A 19,626-nucleotide genomic window follows, 5' to 3' on the forward strand; every position below is an offset into this window, starting at 1 on the left:
AGCTTTATGACCTTACGTATGACACATATTTGTGTTTCAGTTTCCTCATTTGAACAACTTATTTATGTCTCAGTTCTTTCACTTATACAATTTAAAAATAAAGCGTCCAGCACAGATTCTGGCATATGTAAAGTACCGCTATTATTTCCTATCATTATCTCATTTAGTCCTCACAAGCAACTTGGACTTTGGGTATAATTTCCCCCATTCTTCCGAAGCAGAAGCTTAGAGTGGGTAAGTGACTTGCTTAAAGTTCCCAGGACAACCTGGAGTTGTCTCTGCCTCCACAGCTCGTGCGACTTAATTTCATCACCGCGCCGTGTTTTCTCAGGAGGCCCCAGCGGCAGGCTCCAGTCCGACGGCAAAAACTCCGGCGCCAGGATTTGGGCGCCGCCGCGGCCTGAGCCCAGGGGGCGGGGCCAGGCCGGGCCAGGCGGGGCCAGGCGGGGCCAGGCGGGGCCAGGCGGGGCTAGGCTAGGCGGGGCGGGCGAGAGGAGGGAAGTTGTCGAAGTTAGGGGAGACGCCCGCCCGCCCGCCCGCCCGGGCCTCGCCTCCGGCTGCTCCCTCCGCCTCTTCCCCGCCCCGAGCCCCCGTCAGCCCGTCCTTCCTTCCCCTCCCGTGCATGATGGAAACACCATGGCTGCGGCGGCCCAGCTCTCTCTGACACAGGTAACGCCAACCGCCAGTCCGCCTGGCTCGGACGGCCGGTGTCCCCGGCCCCCTCCCCCACCGTCCTATGGTTCACCGACCTGGGCAGTTTCTCTCCGCCCCTGGCGGGGCGGCCGATACTGAGAGCGAGCGCGCGCGCGTGTGAGTGTGTGTGTGTGTGTGAGAGTGAGAGAGAGTGTGAGTGACTGGGGGAGGACGCCATCCCGAGACGGCAGCTCTGCCGCGGCAGCCGCGACCCCGCCCCGGCCGGTCGGCGCCGCAGCCCCGCCCCACGCGGCGCCCACTCCTCCCGACCCCGCCGTGTCCCCCGCCCCGCTTGGTGTGTGTCCGCTCCTCTCACTCCAGTTCGCCTTCACCCACCCAGGAAGTTTCCTCCTTCCAGGCCAGAAGCACCCCAGGTGAGCTCCTGTTGAGCTCTCGCGGATCAGCCTCATCCTCGGGTCAGCCCTTGCCCCACACGAGGCTCGCTCTCGGGACAGGCAGAGTCACCTTCCTGAGCCAGGCGCTCAGGGTCGCCTCCAAGCCAGTCTTTCCTCTCTAAACCGGCCTTTTCCCAGCGGAGTCTGACGAAAACCCTTCTCCAGCAGTTTTCTCCAGTCAGTCTCTCTTCCACATAAGTCTCATTCTACCAGAGCGCGTACTTACCTTGCTAGCCCCTTCTTGGATTCAGCCTCTTCCCCTCCTGATCAGGTTTCCTGCTGGGTCAGATCCCCCGATTCAGTCTTTTCCTCCTCAGTTCTGCTACCACTCCTACCCGGTGGGCTCTCTATCGCTGTCCAAGCGGAAAACAGGGAAACATCCTTGAACAGGTGTGATGGTCCCACCAGTCTTGGTGCTGGGAAAGACGTAAGAGGTCACGTGTACTGGGGGAATCTTCACCAAAACCTGTTCTCAGGGTCTTTTCTCTTGCCATTCTGCTTCCTTCAGAGTCAGTCCTCGTGCTTCCCAGAAAACCGCTCAGCATCACTCTGGGAGCCTTGTTCCTCCCTCTCTGTAAAGAAAGCCAATTGTACTTTTCCCGTGATGTCCTGAATGGTGAGGGGGATGTGCACCTGTCAGTCCCTTCCCGCTTTTTTGACCAGATCTCACCCCAACCTCACCTTCTCAGCCTGTTCTCTGCAGAGCTGGTGGCCATGGACTTCTCCGTTGGGGCCCACCCCAGCCTTCCTGCCTGCCCTGTAGTATCTCCCCACCACCTTGTAGTCTCCTTGGCCTGGATTTGTCAGGGCATCTAAGGCAGAACACTGGGATAGGCTATACATTGGGGCGGGAGAGTTTCCTGTGTTGGGATCAAGAGACTTTGGGGGTCTTTTGCCTAGCATTCGAGGATAGAGATACTGAGTGAAAAATGTTCTCCCCAGGAACCAGGAATCACGTTAATAACTTGTGCCTCAGGTAGAATAACTAACTTCAGCTTGCAGGAATTTTCAGCTTCATAAGTGAAGTCTGTTTCCTTCCCAGCTTATTTGGTGTTGCTTATCCTATTTTGACAAGCAGATATTGGGGAAGAATACTTGGAAAATGGTGATTTAATCTTGGTAGCGAATCTCTTTGGAAGGGTCCTCCTGAAAACTCAGATTCGGGGAATGGCAACATTGACTTTTGGGTGTTCACTTTTTAATAGTCTAGTTAGTGATATGCATTAAGCAAGATCCTGTTGGCAGGCTGTTGCTCTCTGGATCTGTTGACCAATTCCAGTGGGAGTTCTCCCCTCTTGAAGATTTTGTTTCCCTGAGGACTTCTATAGATTTGCTTCTTAGTTGTGTGCACACTTTATTCTCTCCCTGGCTAAGACAATGTTTTCAGTTTCTATTTACTATCATCTCTGGATATTTTCTTCAGGCTCTGTCAATTTTATAGACAGTTAAGTAATTTAAATATGTTCTTGTGGTTATATATTTAAATATTAACATCCACACAAAGTAACTACTGAATTAGGAGTATTATCCTTCATTGTTTTAAATATAAGAGAACAAACACTGATGGTTCATTTATATTGAATAGCCAAATAAGTCAATTTAGAATATTCTGATTTTAAGACATTAAGAGGCAATAAGGTATATTGTTAAGGCACAGGAAAAAGAAACTTCCCAACTGTTAATATACCCTAATGTGCCTCCTTGTTATTTAAAAACTTTGCTGATTTGTGTTTTTTAATTTAATTTTTTAACTGCTTGAGGCAAATAAACTGAGATAACAGTGCACCCTGGTTTCACATTCATTATTGATTTGTTTATGTCACCATCACCCCCCTGCCCCAACACACATTTAGACTTAGCTATACTCAAGTGAGATCCTCCAGGGCAGGGACATCTTTCAACTCATCTGTTTCCCTCAGTGCCCATGTGGAAGAAAGTGATTAATAACTGTTTGTCTTATGAATGGCTGAAAATTCTAAAGGGTTGTATGACAGTTACAAAGATTAAACTGATGCTGAAGTTAGTTTCTGCCTCTGATCATAAGATGATAATGGTTTTGGAGTAGGTTCATTCATTCAACCAATATTTGTTAAGTACCTTTTATGTGCTATGTACTGTACTGGGATTGTCTTGTATATAATTTTTCGCCTTTATCAACTAAGCAAAACTGACAGTTGGGGGAAAAACACCTGAAAAATATTTTAATTTACTCTTTCCTTCCTCTTTCTCCTGCCTGCCAACCAACCCTCCAATTCCCCCACCACCAAAATAAATTATGTAAATTATCATGGTCTAGCTTCTAGACCGGATAGACTGTTAGAATGTTGAAATGTTAGTTTCATTCCCAGCTCTGCCAGGAGCTAACTGTATGGCATTAAGTCTCCAGGCCTCAGTTTTCTTAGTTTGAATATTCATTCAACAAATATGTACTGACCATTTATTATGTACTAGGAATTATTCTAGGTGCTGAGGATATATTAATGAACAAAATAGATGGCAGTTCTTGGAGCTTGGAGACAAAAAAAACATGGAGCTTACATTCTAGTTGGAGAGTTTGAATTAGCTGATCTAAGGACCTTTCCAAAGAACATTCTTTTTATAGATCATATTCTATGATTTGGAAATCTAGTGGTGACTTTCCTACGGTACTTTAGTGCTATATAGCCTTAGTGGTTTTTTTTTTTAAATAAATTTATTTACTTATTTATTTATGGCTGCGTTGGGTCTTGGTTGCTGCATGCAGGCTTCCTCTAGTTTCAGCGAGCGGGGGCTCTTCTTAGCTTCAGTGCGCGGGCTTCTCATTGTGGTGGCTTCTCTCGTTGCGCAGCACGGGCTCTAGGTGCGTGGGTTTCAGTAGATGTGGCTTGTGGGCTCTAGAGCGCAGGCACAGTAGTTGTGGCGCACGGGCTTAGTTGCTTTGCAGCATGTGGGATCTTCCCGGACCGGGGATCGAACCTGTGTCCCCTGCATTGGCAGGTGGATTCTTAACCACTGCACCACCAGGGAAGTGCAGCCTTAGCGTTTTTTAATTTTAGTTTTCTTCGCTAGGTATTCTATTCTTGTCAATAAGAAGTAAAACTTGAGTGAGAAAGATCTTGTGATTTTTGCTTATGGTGGTAGATTACAAAAAGATATTAATGCTTCCTCTTTTTAAACTTTGCTGATTGCCCATTTCTTCCTTAAGGCTGTATCTCTAATAATAATGATAATAATACTATTAGCTTCCCTTTGGGTGTTACTGTATGCCAAGAATTTTACTTCACTTAACCTAACACTCCATTTTACAAATGAGGGAAATAATTTACATAAATTAGTAAGTGATAGATCTAAGATTTGAACCAAAGTCTGTACGACTTCAAAATCTGTGCACTGTACTTCTCTGTGTACTACATGCTCGGCATATCCATTGCTCCCTTGTATTTTTTATTCTTTTTTTTTCAGTATTTGCCTTGTTTTCCTAATTAGGTACTAAACTTCTTGAGTATGGAAGCATTATCTTTTGCCTCTGAATCTCCAGTACCTTTCATGGTTTCTTGACAGTACAATTGTGGGCGCACAAGTACTGCTCTTGATGATGAGGAAGGTTTTATTTTATTGAAAGATGGTATAATATGAGTATTTTAAATAATCATCCATCAGTTCAGCTTTATGCTGAAATTTTCTTGTTTTAATTTAGCAAGGATTCTTTTTTTTAATAATAAAAAAGCCTTTAGAATGGGACTTAATTAAAAGTCTTAATATTTGGTCAAAAACAATACATGCTGTAAGGATACTTTTTTTTTAATGCTTTTTTTTAAATTGCAAGAGTGATACAACTGCATTACAGAAAATTAGGAAATTGGAGGGAAAAAAATCTCCCATAATTTCAGTTTTTGGTGTTTATTTTCAATTTAATTAAAGTAGACAGTATGTGTTAATATGGGTATCACCTTTGCGGTCTGGTTTAACAGTTATGGTGGTAAATACAGGGCAGAGTGTGAAAATTACAACATGTTCTCAGAAGCAGAAAAGGAGTATTTATTCAACATGACATATCATTTGAGTTCCTACTATGGGAAAGGCACAATAATGATATTTTTCAGTTTTGCCTGCAATTACAGTCCAGTATATTCAGGAAATCTTTGTTTCCTTGAGCAGTATTTAACAGTTTTCAAAAATGGCTTGGAATGTTCAGCATTTGGGAGGAGCTGTCACAGTTAAAATTAATTAGGAACAGTTGGTTTGTCCAATAGAGTGTATTCTTTCGTTTTCACTCTATTTGCAGACAGAACAATGATAACAGACTAACATGTAGTAGAAAAAGATTGAGCATCTTTATTTAGTAACGAATCATAGTTCTAATCCCCTCTCTCACTAATAGTCTAATTTAAGGTCTCAATCTAAGGTGTTTTACTTGCTCTTCAAGGAATTTTAAACACAGTTATATGCTTCTTTGTTTTGTGAATTTTGGACTTAATAAAATTGGAACTCTGGAAACCAAAATCAGGAAAATGGCTTAAGCGAGAGAAGGGATGGGAGAGGGAGGTATGTAGGGAGGGAGGGGGGGAAAGATCCATTGATAGAGGTCTGGGTACTTTGGAGAATTGGTAGAAATAAATGAAAAATTAATCTAGGCAGAGTTCGTTAGGCAAACCCATATACTAAAATTTCATTTTAAAGTAGTGGAACTCTCATCAACAAGATAAAATATTATGTCTTCATTAAAAATTATGTTTATTAGGAGCTTTTATTAATCTGAGGGATGTTGTAATTTGAATGCTGTATTACAGTACAGTGGAAACATTTTATTTAGACAAATAATCTAATCCACTTAAGCATCATAGAAAAAAGACTGGAAGAAAAAAACACCAAGATTTTGTGATAGCATGGTTATAATTTTTACTTACCTTCTTTTCAACAGTGAGCATGTATTTCTTCTGTAATCAGCCAACTTAGCATTTCTATGTGACAACTTTTTTGAAAATTCACCCTTTTAAATTGAAATCAATAACTATATGTAATATTGATATCAACTATACTTCAATTAAAAAAATAAATAGCTATATGTTAAGTAAAACTTTGTGTTCTAAGATGGCATCTATATTCACATTTCATCTTAAACATTCCCGTCTTTGGGTTTAGAGAAATTGGCCAGAAGAATTATAAAAATTATTATTACAATTAATTTGGAGAATTCAGAGGACTAATTTATAATTTTGTGTGCTGCTTTATAATTTACGAAGCATTTTATGCTCTCTCATTTGATCTTCACAATAATCAGTAAGCTAGACTATTATTATCATTATTTCAAACTAGAGAATACTCAGGCTCAGAATTTTGACTTAGGTTTATGCTGGCTCTCTTACTTACCGACTGTAAAACTTATGTTAAAAAAAAATTCAGGGCTTCCCTGGTGGCCCAGTGGTTGAGAGTCCGCCTGCCGATGCAGGGGACACGGGTTCGTGCCCCGGTCCAGGAAGATCCCACATGCCGTGGAGTGGCTGGGCCCGTGAGCCATGGCCGCTGAGCCTGTGCGTCCGGAGCCTGTGCTCTGCAACGGGAGAGGCCACAGCAGTGAGAGGCCCGCGTACCGCAAAAAAAAAAAAAATTCACACATACCAGTGAAAGTCTCCATCCTGCTCTTGGCCTTCAATCCCGTTCCAAGAGGCAGTCATTCTTGATGTTTCTTGTGTGTATTTCCAGCAATAGTCTGTGATGTAGATGCAAAAAAAAAAAAAAAAAAAAAAATATATATATATATATATATATACACACACACACATATATGCACAAACACACATATGTATAAGATATGCTATGTATATAGTGTGAGTGTATGTATATTTCTTTTGAATAAGCTGCATATTTTGTGGCTTATTATTATTTAGCATAATTGATCTAGGAGATTGTTCTATGTGAGCACATACAGATTTCCCTCATTATTTCCAACACTTGAGAATATTCCTTTATATGAATATACTGTAATTTATTTAACTAGCCACCTAATGATGGACTTTTATATTGTTTGTGATCTTTTGTTGTTACCAACAGTGCTGCAGTGAATATTCTTTTATACATCTTTGTGCACATGTGTATGTGCATTAATTTTTAGTAGGTATAATTTGGGACCAAAGGATATTTTTAATTTGGATAGATACTGCCAGTTTACATTCAGAAAGGTTATACCATCAACAGTGTTTGTGCCTTTTCCCCATCAACATGGTATATTATCAAGTTTTGGTCATTGTTAACCTGGTATATAATAATGATGTTTGTTGAAAGTTGGCCTCATGCACTGTGCTTCCCTATCACATAAATGTGAGCTTTTTAATATTTTGTACAAAAGTAAGATAGAAGTGAGGTATAAGAAACTTTGTGATATAAATAATGCTTTAATGAATTGCAAGTGCAATTAAAAAATAATGGTTGGTACTACAAAGCTACAGTAATCAAAGCAGTATGGTACTGGCACAAAAACAAACACATAGATCAATGGAACAGAATAGAGAGCCCAGAAATAAACCCATGCACTTACGGTCAGTTAACCTATGACAAAGGAGGCAAGAATATACAATGGAGAAAAGACAATCTCTTCAGTAAGTGGTGATGGGAAAACTGGACATCTACATGTAAAAGAATGAAATTAGAGCATTCTCTAACACCATATACAAAAATAAACTCAAATGGATTAAAGACCTAGATGTAAGACGTAAAACCATAAAACTCCTAGAAGAAAACATAGGCAGGACACTCTGACATAAATTGTAGCAACATTTTTTTGGATCTGTTTCCTAAAGCAAAGGAAATAAAAGCAAAAATAAACAAATGGACCTAATTAAACATAAAGCTTTTGCACAGCAAAGGAAACCATCAACAAAACAAAAAGACAACCTACTGAATGGGAGAAAATATTTGCAAATGATATGACTGATAAGGGGTTTATATCCAACATATATAGATAGCTCATAACAACATCAAAAAAACAACCAACCTGATTAAAAAATGGACGGAAGAACTGAATAGGCATTTTTGCAAAGAGGACATGCAGATGGCCAACAGGCACATGAAAAGATGCTCAACATTGCTAATCATAAGGGACAATGCAAATCAAAACCATAATGAGATATCACACACCTGTCAGAATGACTGTCATCAAAAAGAACACAAATAACAAATGTTAGTGAGGATATGGAGAAAAGGGAACCTCCATACACTGTTGGATGTAAATTGATGTAGCCACTGTGAAAAACAGTATGGAGGTTTCTCAAAAAATTAAAAATAGAACTACCATGTAACCCAGCAATTCCATTCCTGGGTATATATCCAAAAAAAACACAAAAACACTAATTTGAAAAGATACGTGCACCCCGATGTTCATAGCAACATTATTTACAATTGTCAAGATATGGAAGCAACCTGTGTCCATCAACAGGTGACTGGATAAAGAAGATGTGGTATGTGTGTATATATATATATATATATATATATATATATATATATACACATATATATATACACACACAATGGAAATATTACTCAGCCATAAAAAAGAATGAAATTTTGCCATTTGTAGCAACATAGATGGACTTGGAGGGTATTATGCTAAGTGAAATAAATCAGAGAAAGACAAATACTGTATGATAGCACTTATACATGGAGTCTAAAAAAGACAACAAGCTAGTGAATATAACAAAAAGAAGCAGAGTCACAGATATAAAGAAGAACCTAGTGGTTCAGTGAGGAGAGGGAAGGTAGAGGGGCAATATAGTGGTAGGGGATTAAGAGGTACAAAATATTATGTATAAAATAAGCTACAAGGATATATTGTACAACATGGAATATAACCAATATTTCATAATAACTATAAATGGAGTGTAACCTTTAAAAATTGTGAATCACTATATTGTACAATTGTAACTGATATTGTACATCAAGAACACTTCAATTTTAAAAAAGAAAAAATAATAAAGGTTGGAGCTCTTTTAAAAACTTGTTTTTATGCAGTACAACTATGCAAAGAAAAGTAAGCCTCACTTCCTCTTTAGATTGGGAATTTTGTAATGGGGATTTAACAGGACCAGGAGTTTCCCATCTGAAATAATCAAGCTGCTTATTTCTTGTTATGTCTTCAGTAAAAATTTGGCCAAGAACATACTTTTGGAGGGAAAACTTCTATATTATAATACTTTTTTTTTTTAAGATCATGGCTTCTCAACTTTGGCACTGTTGACATTTTGGGCCAGATAATTCTTTCGTGTGGGGGGCTGTCCTGTGCATTGTGGGATGTTTTGCAGCGTCCTATCCACAAGATGCTAGTAGCACTCTTCCCAGCTGGGGCCATCAAAATATTTCCAGACATTGCCAAATATTTCCTGGGGCACAAAATTGCCCCAAGTTGAGAATCACTGATTTAAATATACTTTTTAAAGTTAGTGGTCCACTAAGGCATTTGGGAATTACAGAAATATGTGCTTTCTTGGAATAGGAACAGAGGGAATAGTTTATCTTCATATTTTAATTTCTAAACCTGCCATGAGCCATGAATGACTAATTGTGCATGGATATTGAGCTTAAAAAAATAAGACAACTGAAAATTGTGAACCTAATTTTATGTGTGATTTCTCTGCCTTTCTTAGTGTGGTCTTATTTTAGTTGTGGAACAATTCTATCTAGTGGGCTAAATATTAATACAAAGATCCTGGAAGGAAAACATTCTTATGCCACTATTGAGAAGGAAGAGGACTAATGTTATGTAAACTACTAAGCAGTAGGTACTTTTACATGATTTACATATATTATTTCACTTAATATTCACAGCCTTTCTACAAGTAGGGATTAGTCTTCTGCATTACTTACTCAGGGTTGTGTTGTAAGTGGTAGATTTGAGATTTGAACCTGGGCACATCTGTTCTAAAGCACATTTGCTATGCTGCTTCCTGTAAACAGCCATTGACTATATTTCAGACAAATTTAGGGATAAAAATGAACATTCACATGATATTACATTCCTCTATTGTTATGTAAAAGGAGCAAATTACTCAGAGAGTGGGATCTGTGTGTCAGTGTGTGTGTGTGTGTGTGTGTGTGTGTGTGTGTGTGTGTGTGTGAGAGAGAGAGAGAGAGAGACAGAGAAGAGGTCAGTTTGGGGATAATAATAATTAATGCATATTGAGAACTTACGATTTGTCAGGCACTGTTTTCAATAATCCTTACAACCTTTTAACCAGATCATCCTTATTATTCTTGTTTTATAAAAAGAGAAAACTTAGGCACACAGGTAAAGTAACTTGTTCAAGGTCAAGCTACTCTTAAGTGGTAGAGCCAGGGTTATAACCTAGGTAGTGTAAACAGCTTATATAAATTGAACGAGTCTGTATTTCTGAGGGCAAAATAGCTCTGACAGAACTAATTAATGGTGCCATTCCTTGGTTATCACTGAACATACGTTCTAGGCTGCAACATCTTATGTGAAAATCAACTTTTCATTGCATAGACCACATCTCTAGAAAGTGATTGGTGTACCAAGTTATAGTGGAGGGTTTTTGTAGACGTGATAGAAGGTAGTTTTACATTTTGCTACCTCTAGGAATTTATTGCTTATGAAAACCTAAGCTTATTTAGGTTAGTATAGGTCACACCAGTGTTTACGTTTAAGCTAATAGTCTCTTGGACATGGTAGTTTGGACTTGCAGTTCCTTCAGTATCATATTACTAAAGATCATACCGTGTATCAGAGAAAATTTTCCCTAAAAAACAATTTTACTAAGTAAAATAGAACTGCTAGGTCTGGGGATTTCTGGTGCTCCAGATATGAACAATTGTTGAGAGCTAGGGTGAAAAAATGGGAGTCTCGGGCTTTGCAGTCAGAATGTCTTAGGTTTCAATCTTTTGTTTGATTGTGTAACAAGTTTCTTAGCCTCTTTCTTTTTTTACCTATAAAATGGCAAATAAACTTAACCTGCAGGATTTGTTGTGAAGAATATGTGAAATGTTTATAAATGTCTTGGATCAATTTAAATGGTAGCAGATATTAACAACAACAACTACTACTATCACTAGCCAAATGTTTATAATAGCTAGATTTTAGTTATTTATAGGGCTGTTAATTTTTATGGAATGTTACACTTAATTAAAATTTTCATAAATCACTGATACCAAGGATTATTGGTAACTTCGTTCCATCTTGTATTCACTAGGTACAACACAGTTACATCATTATACATATACTAAAAATATGAAGCTTACATGCATTAAAGGTGCTTCCATTATTGCTGGTCCACCCTCTTTTATTTCAGAAAACATTTACTGAATGCCTCCTGTGTCCCCACTGTGTTAGGTCTTGGACATACAAAGAGAATAAGACCTAGGTTCATGCACTGAAGTACCTTTTAGTCTTTTAGGGAGATAAACACTGACTCTGGGGTGATGAGTACTATGATACAGGATGATAGAAGAAAGGCACTTGGGTGCTGTGGAGTATCCTGATTTATGATGGAACTTTTTGTGGTAATTTAGTTTTTAATTTTTTCAGTGTTTTACAGTGTCCAAGATTGGTACTGTGGATGACATTTGTTTATTTACTTATTTGGCTCCACTGGGTCTTAGTTGCGGCAGGCAGGATCTAGTTCCCAGACCAGGGATCAAACCCCGGGCCCACTGCATTGGGAGTGAGGAGTCTCAACCACTGGACCACCGGGGAAGTCCCAACATTTTAAATTGTACTTAAAAGGACAACATAAAACCATAGGAATATTTGATTCAAGTCAAATTGTATTTTGGTGCATCAGGTCCCCATTGGGGAAATATCATGTCCACTTTCTTATAATTTATTCTCTTTTTCTTTGTAATAAAGCAAGCATTTTTAACCTAGAGCACAAGACACAAGGAAGGGGTTTCAAGGATAGGCTGTAAGGATCTTTGACCTGCTCTAAAATAGTATGTAAAATAATAAGAGTATCATGATTTTTTATAGTGGGAAGGACACTAGACTTAGTACAAGACAAACCTGGATTTGAATTCTCCCTCTGCCACTTGTACTCTGTCTGGGTGACCATGGCAAGTTACTTAAACTCTCTGACTTCCTTTTCCTTATGTATGATGTATATACATTGTTGGAATGTAAGAAACATTGAGTAAATAGCAGTGCTGTTATTATTATTGGTACTTATATACAGAATTCATATGAATATTATTAAAAATTTTTTTTATTTCCAAAATTCTTCACTCATTAAAAAAACTTGTAACATGCAGAAATATAGCAAGAAAAGCATGGATCACCATCCACCCCATTCTTTAAATTTTTGGTATTTTCTTTACATTTTTTTCTCTTCACATTTTTTTTAAACATTGTTGTAACCTCTCTCTTGCATTCTCTGTCTCTCTGTCTCTCTCTCACACACATACACACACACATACATACATATATACACATATGTATAGCTTTGCATTATATATATTTTTAACTTAACATATAGGTGTTTTCTTCCTATGTGGTCTTCATAGCATCTTTTTTTTTTTTTCCATCTTTACTGGAGTATAATCGCTTTACAGTGTTGTGTTAGTTTCTGCTGTACAACAAAGTAAATCAGCTGTATACATATATCCCCATATCCCCTCACTCTTGAGCCTCCCTCCCACCCTCCCTATCCCACCCCTCTAGGTCATCACAAAGCATCGAGCTGATCTCCCTGTGCATAGCATCTTTTTAATGTCTTTAGAATATATTCATTGATTGGATGTTTTATAGTTAATCAAGCCCTAATGACTACAGATCATTTATATATCAATTATAATCAATGCTGTTGCAAATAATCTTTGATATGCCATTTGCTGAATTCTTTTTTGTAGAGTTATAAATGGTATTGACTATAATTGAGTTATTTTTCTGTGTATACCTTTGAATTTTGAAGTTAAACTTGAGTGATTTTCGTTTAGTTTATAAGATCTTGAATGGCAAAGCAGACAGCAGCAGTAATTTACTCAAGAGCAATAATCTCAAAAAACTACTGTGAAGGAATTAAGTTGAGTATATTTAATTTGGTTGCAAAGACCATTTAAAGATTATAAAGTTCACTTAGCATGGGAAATTGGCATTAAAAGTTGTGAGCCTGAAGAAGATTGGATGATTTCAGTTTGCATACCTGTTTTTGCAGGCTAGGTTGCTTTCATTCTTAGTCTGTTCTCTACATTCTGTTCTTTGTTTTTTGCTTTTGTTTTTTTCTGGCACACTTTTAGGCAGGGCCATGTAAGATCTGGGGGTAGATGGGACCATCTGGCACTTTAGAACAGTTCAGAAACTTAACTCTGTTGATTGTACTTTGAGCTAGACTTGCTTGAAATGTCCTGGTTTGTCTCTGTACTTGGCAGGTTTTTTCTTTTATACCCTCATAGCTTTTTATAATTACTTTCTTTCTTATTTAGTACAGACATTTTACGAGTACTAGTGTTTACAGATTGAGGTAAACAAGACTTATTTTCCTTTAACCTAACCAAAAAATTAATTATCTTTTGAACTATATCTGCATTTAGAAATATGAGCCATATCAAGTACTTTTATTTAATTTATTTTTTTAATACTTTAAAAATATATTTTAATTTATTTTTGGTTGCGTTGGGTCTTTGTTGCTGTGCATGGGCTTTCTCTAGTTGCGGTGAACGGGGGCTATTCTTCGTTGTGCTGTGCGGGCTTCTCATTGCGGTGGCTTCTCGTTGCGGAGCATGGGCTCTGAGTACGCGGACTTCAGTAGTTGCAGCACGCGGGCTCAGTCGTTTTGGCTCACAGGCTCTAGAGTGTAGGCCCAGTAGTTGTGGTGCACAGGCTTAGTTGCTCTGTGGCATGTGGGATCTTCCTGGACCAGGGATCGAACCCGTGTCCCCTGCATTGGCAGGTGGATTCTCAGCCACTGCACCACCAGGGAAGTCCTCAAGTACTTTTTAAAAAAAAAAAAAATTTATTTATTTTTGGCTGTGTTGGGTGTTCGTTGCTGAGCATGAGTTTCCTCTAGTTGCAGTGAGCAGGGGCTACTCTTCGTTGCGGTGCACGGACTTCTCATTGTGGTGGCTTCTCTTGTTGCAAAGCATGGGCTCTAGATGCCCAGGCTTCAGTAGTGGTGGCATGAGGGCTCTAGAGTGCAGGCTCAGTAGTTGTGATGCACGGGCTTAGTTATTCTGCGGCATGTGGGATCTTCCTGGACCAAGGCTCGAACCCGTGTTCCCTGCATTGGCAGGTGGCTTCTTAACCACTGTGCCACCAGGGAAACCCCAGTCCTCAAGTACTTTTAATAAAAGTACTAGAGGTACTGAATTTTAAAAATGTTTAAAAATTGTTTAGTTGTTAAGAGATGTTCTTTGAGCTCCCTGCCCTATTATTTCATTCTTTTTATTTTTTCTTTGGCTGCGTTGGGTCTTCGTTGCTGAGCCTGGGCTTTCTCTAGTTGCGGCAAGCAGGAGCTACTCTTCATTGTGGTGTGCGGGCTTCTCATTGCGGTGGCTTCTCTTGTGGCGGAGCACGGGCTTTAAGTGCGCTTAAGTAGTTGCGGCACACGGGCTCAGTAGTTGAGTCACGCGGGCCCTGGACTGCGTGGGCTTCAGTAGTTGTGTGTGGGCTCAGTAGTTGTGGTTCACGGGCTTTAGGGCGCTCGGGCTTCAGTAGTTGTGGTGTGTGGGCTCAGTAGTTGTGGCTCACGGGCTTTAGAGCACAGGCTCAGTGTTGTGGCTCATGGGCTTAGTTGCTCTGCAGCATGTGGGATCTTCCTGGACCAGGGATCAAACCCCTGTCCCCTGCATTGGCAGGCGGATTCTTGACCACTGCACTACCAGGGAAGTCCTATTTCTTTAAAATTAAAAAAAATTACTTTTTAAACAGCCATATTGATGTATGATTCACATATTATACAATTTATCCATTTAAAATGTACAATTCAATGGTTTTTAGTCTGTTTATAGTCATGTGCAGCCATCACCACGGTCAATTTTAGAGCATTTGTATCACGTGAAAAAGTAATCTCTTACCCTTTAGGTGTCATCCCTTCTCCTCCATGCTTTCCCCAGCCCTAAGCAACCACTAATCTACTTTCTGTCTCAATAGATTTTCCTATTCTGGACTTTGTATGAATGTAATCACATCATACGTGGACTCTTGTTGCTGGATTCTTTCACTTAACATAACGTTTTTGAAGTTTATCCAAGTGTAACAAGTATCAGTACTTCATTGCTTTTTATGGCCGAATAATACTCAGTTTTATTGTTAAACCACATTTTGTTTATCCATTGATGGGCATTTAGGTTGTTTCCACCTTTTGGCTATTATAAATAATTCTACTGTATACATACATGTATAAGTTTTTGTGTGGATACCTGTTTTCATTTCTGCTGGATATATCAGGTCATATAGTAACTCTGTTTAATTGCTTGAGGAACTGCCAGACTGTTTCCAAAGCAGCTGTACCATTTTATATTCCCACCAGCAGTGTATGAGGATGAGGATTTCTCCACATCCTCTCAAATAATTGTTACTATCTGATTGTTCAATTCTGGCCATCCTAGTGGGTGTGAACTAGTATCTCGTTGTGGTTTTGATTTGCATTTCCCTGATGACGAATGATGTCCAGCACCTTTTCATATGGTTGTCAGCCATTTGTGTATCTCTGGAAAAATGTCCATTCTCATCCTTTGCCCATTGTTTGTCTTTTTATTATTGAATTGTGAGAGTTCTTTATATATTCTAGATAAAAGTTCCTAATGAGATAGGTGATATGCAAATATTTTCTCCCATTCTGTGGATTGTTTTTTTACTCTCTTGATAATGTCCTTTAATATACAAAACTTCAAAATTTTATGAGCCCAAGTTATTTTTTTTCTTTTGTTACTTGTGCTTTTTGTGTGATATTTAAGAGTCCCTTGGCAAATCTCAAGTCATGAAGATTTATCCCTATGTTTTCTTCTAAGGGTTTTATAATTTTAGCTTTTACACTTAGATCTTTGATCTGTTTTAAGTTAATTTTTATATATGATGTAAGGTAATACATTCTTTTGCATGGATATACGATTGTCACAGCACCATTTGTTGAAAAGACTATTCTTTCCACATTGAATGATCTTGTAAAAATCATTTGACCATAGATGCATGAGTTTATTTCTGGACTCTTAATTCTATTCCGTTGTTCTGTATGTTTCTCCATGTGTAGTATAGCACTGTCTTGATTACAGTTGCTTTATAGTAAGCTTTGAAATTGGCAAGTGCTAGTCCTTTAACTTTGTTTTTCTTTTTCATAATTGTTTGGCTATTCCATGTTTCTTGCAATTCCTTATGAATTTTAGAATCAGCTTGCCAGTTTCTACAAGGAAGTCATTTGGAATTCTCATAGAGATTGCACTGACTTTGTGATTAGTGGGAGTAATGCTGTCTTAACAATGTTAAGTCTTCTGATCCATGAACATGGGATTTTTTTCCATTTATATATATAATTTTGTTCAACAATGTCTCGTAGTTTTTAGAGTATGAGTTTTGTACTTCTTTGTTAAATTTATCCTTAAATATTTTGTTCTTTTTGACTTATTCTTATTTGAATGGAATTGATTTCTTAATTGCATCTTTACATTGTATATTGCAAGTATATAAAAATACAAATAATTTTTGTATATTGTCTTTGTATTTTGCAACTTTCCTGAACTCATTTGTTAGTTCTAATAGTTTTTTAGTAGATTCCTTGGGAATTTTTATATATTATATATATATTTTTTATATATTTTCATATATTTTATATATTAGAGCATCTGTGAATAGAGATAGTTTTACCTCCTCTTTTCCAATCTGGGTGCCTTTTATTTCTTGTTCTTGTCTAATTTCCCTGGCTAGAACCTCCAGTACAATGTTGCATAGAAGTGTCGAGAGTGAACCTTATTGTCTTGTTCCTGACCTTTGGGAGAAAGCATGCATGCATGCGTGTGTGTGTGTGTGTGTGTGTATGTGTATATATATATATATATATATATATATATTTTTTCAGTACTTTGAAGGTTCCTAGTTCAGCCATTGATTGTTTAGGAAATCTAGTATTATTTGAAAGGGGTTTAATTCACCTTTTGGTTATGTAGCTCAGGGTTTCTTGTGAGTGGTCCTGTACTATCAGTTTCACCTGGGAACTGCTTAGAAATGTAAATTCTTAGACCTCAGCCCAGTCCTATTCTGAATCAGAATCAGAAGTGCAAGGGATGGGGAATTACTTAGCTTTTTACATGGTAAATGTAGTTCATATTTTTAAAAACTAATAATGCTACTAATGAGTAATACATATAGGGTTTTAAATATATGAAGCATGTAATATTCACAAAGACTGCTTATAGTAGGTATTCCCTCCCTCTTTCCCTTCCTTACATGGAAACAACCCAGAGAGGTTGTCAGTTTCCTATGTTTTGGGGCAGTGGTTGAAAGAGTGAGCTCTGGCATTGTTCTGCATGGCTTGGAATTCTAGTTCTGCTGTTTGCTAGCTGTGTGAATTTGGGCAAGTCATTTAATCTCTTTGCATTTAAGAGTCTTCATATGTAAGGTGTAAGAGTGTCCACAGAATTGTGAAAGTTAGATGAGATAATACAAGTGCTGAGAATAGTGCCTGGTCCATAGTAAGTCCTTAATAAATATAAATATTTGCAATTACAATTATTATTGGTTAAGAGCACCCAGCCATGGTCCATTTCTCCTAACTTTCTGCTATATGTTTCTTGCTGTACCTGAAATTCATTCCTTTCCTTTGCTTCATTCATTTGACAAATACTCAGTACCTACTATCTGCAAAGCACTGGTGTCCGTATTATGACATTACATAGTGAGCAAGACAAGTCACTGGCCCCGTGGGTTAATGTTTCTAGTCAGGGAGACCAATAGAAACAAACAGATAATAACTATGTCAGATAGTGATAAGAGCTAGGAAGAACAATAGGACAGGATTAGGGAAGAGAGTGCCATAAGGTGGCACTTTAGATAGGGTGGTCAGAAAGGCCTCTCTGAGGACGTTATATTTGATCAGAGATCTGAATGAAATAAGAAGTGAGACATATGAATGAATATCTGTGGGGATGTTCCAAGTAGAGGGAACAGCAAGTACAAGAGCCTTGAGATAGGAGTACTCTTTGCAGTTGCTTGACTGGTTCCTTTATGATTTAGTTTAGGTGTCACTTGTAAGTGACTTCCTCAGCTTTTTCTTAGTTTGTTATGAAATAATTCAGACATGACTTTTCTTCGTATGTCTCCCTTAGGTGTCACTGATGCCATAGCAACTGTGTTTGCTCCCTCTTGATGTACTTATTACAATGAATTGTTACTGTCTTTTTTTCCCACTGGACTGAGTTCTCAGTGTCAGGGATGATAGTTTCTTATTGATACTAATTTTATTATTCCCAGTATCTAGGCATATAGATGTACAATAGATGTCTAAGTGAATGAGTAATGAATGAACAACCAGGTTTCTTGCCTTCTTATTTCCTCAGTATATTTCTCTCTGTACTTGTTTCTGCCTGGTAATAATGATAGTAAGTACAATTTATTTGAATACTTTTTTGTTTGTCTGGCAGTCAGCTTTTAGTGCATCAAATACATGTTTGTATTTAGCCATTGTGTTATAATTTCTCTCTTTTTTTTCTCTATCTTAAGACTAAGGTCCAGAAGGGCAAAGAAGTTGTTCTGTTTGTTCATCTCGGTATCAGAAGTGCCTAGTATAGTAACATATCAGCAATTGTTTGAATGAGTGATATGTTAGTATGCTAATACATTGAGTCTTCTACTGAATCACGTAGACTATATAGCATAAACCATACTTGTATAATATTCCAATAGACCCTGAACTAGGAGCTTTAAGCAGAATAGATCATATTAGATATTCTTAACCCTCCTAACTGCTTTCCCTCAGCAGCACCAATGTTCATGTAAGTGCTCCAACTAGAGTTACATTTTCTCAACTAGAAATTGAGACATATGGTCCAATAATTATACAGAATACTTGAAATTCAGACTGGATGAGTATTTTTAATACATCTTTATTGGAGTATAATTGCTTTACAATGTTGTGTTACTTTCTGCTGTACAACAAAGTGAATCAGCTGTATGCATACATATATCCCCATATTCCCTCACTCTTGAACCTCCCTCCCACCCTCCCTATCCCACCCCTCTAGGAGGTTACAAAGCACCGAGCTGATCTCCCTGTGCTGTGCAGCAGCTTCCCACTAGCTATCTGTTTTACATTTGGTAGTGTATATATGTCAGCGCTCCTCTCTCACTATGTCCCAGCCTCCCCTTCCCCTGCTGTGTCCTCAAGTCTGTTCTCAACATCTGCATCTTTGTTCCTGCCCTACCGCTAGGTTCATCAGTACCATTCTTCTAGATTCCATATATATGTGTTAGCATACGGTATTTGTTTTTCTCTTTCTGACTTCCTTCACTCTGTATGACAGACTCTAGGTCCATCCACTTCACTACAAATAACTCAATTTTGTTCTTTTTTATGGCTGAGTAATATTCCATTGTATATATGTGCCACATCTTCTTTATCCATTCATCTGTCGA

General features: G+C 38.3%; 1 protein-coding gene across 1 annotated transcript in view; it reads left to right on the forward strand.

Moving 5' to 3' along the window:
* Positions 1 to 531: 531 nt before the first annotated feature.
* The window catches only part of EPS15 (epidermal growth factor receptor pathway substrate 15), a 162,890-nt gene continuing 143,795 nt past the window's right edge, over positions 532 to 19,626 (forward strand). Inside the window, exon 1 of the mRNA XM_081225796.1 lies at positions 532 to 669. Within this exon, the coding sequence (XP_081081922.1) occupies positions 637 to 669 (33 nt within the window). The 5' untranslated portion in view covers positions 532 to 636. The remainder of the gene's footprint in view (positions 670 to 19,626) is intronic.

Source organism: Mesoplodon bidens (genome assembly GCF_964165515.1).
Source record: "Mesoplodon bidens genome assembly, chromosome: 2".
In the NCBI taxonomy this organism is placed as follows: Eukaryota; Metazoa; Chordata; class Mammalia; order Artiodactyla; family Ziphiidae; genus Mesoplodon; species Mesoplodon bidens.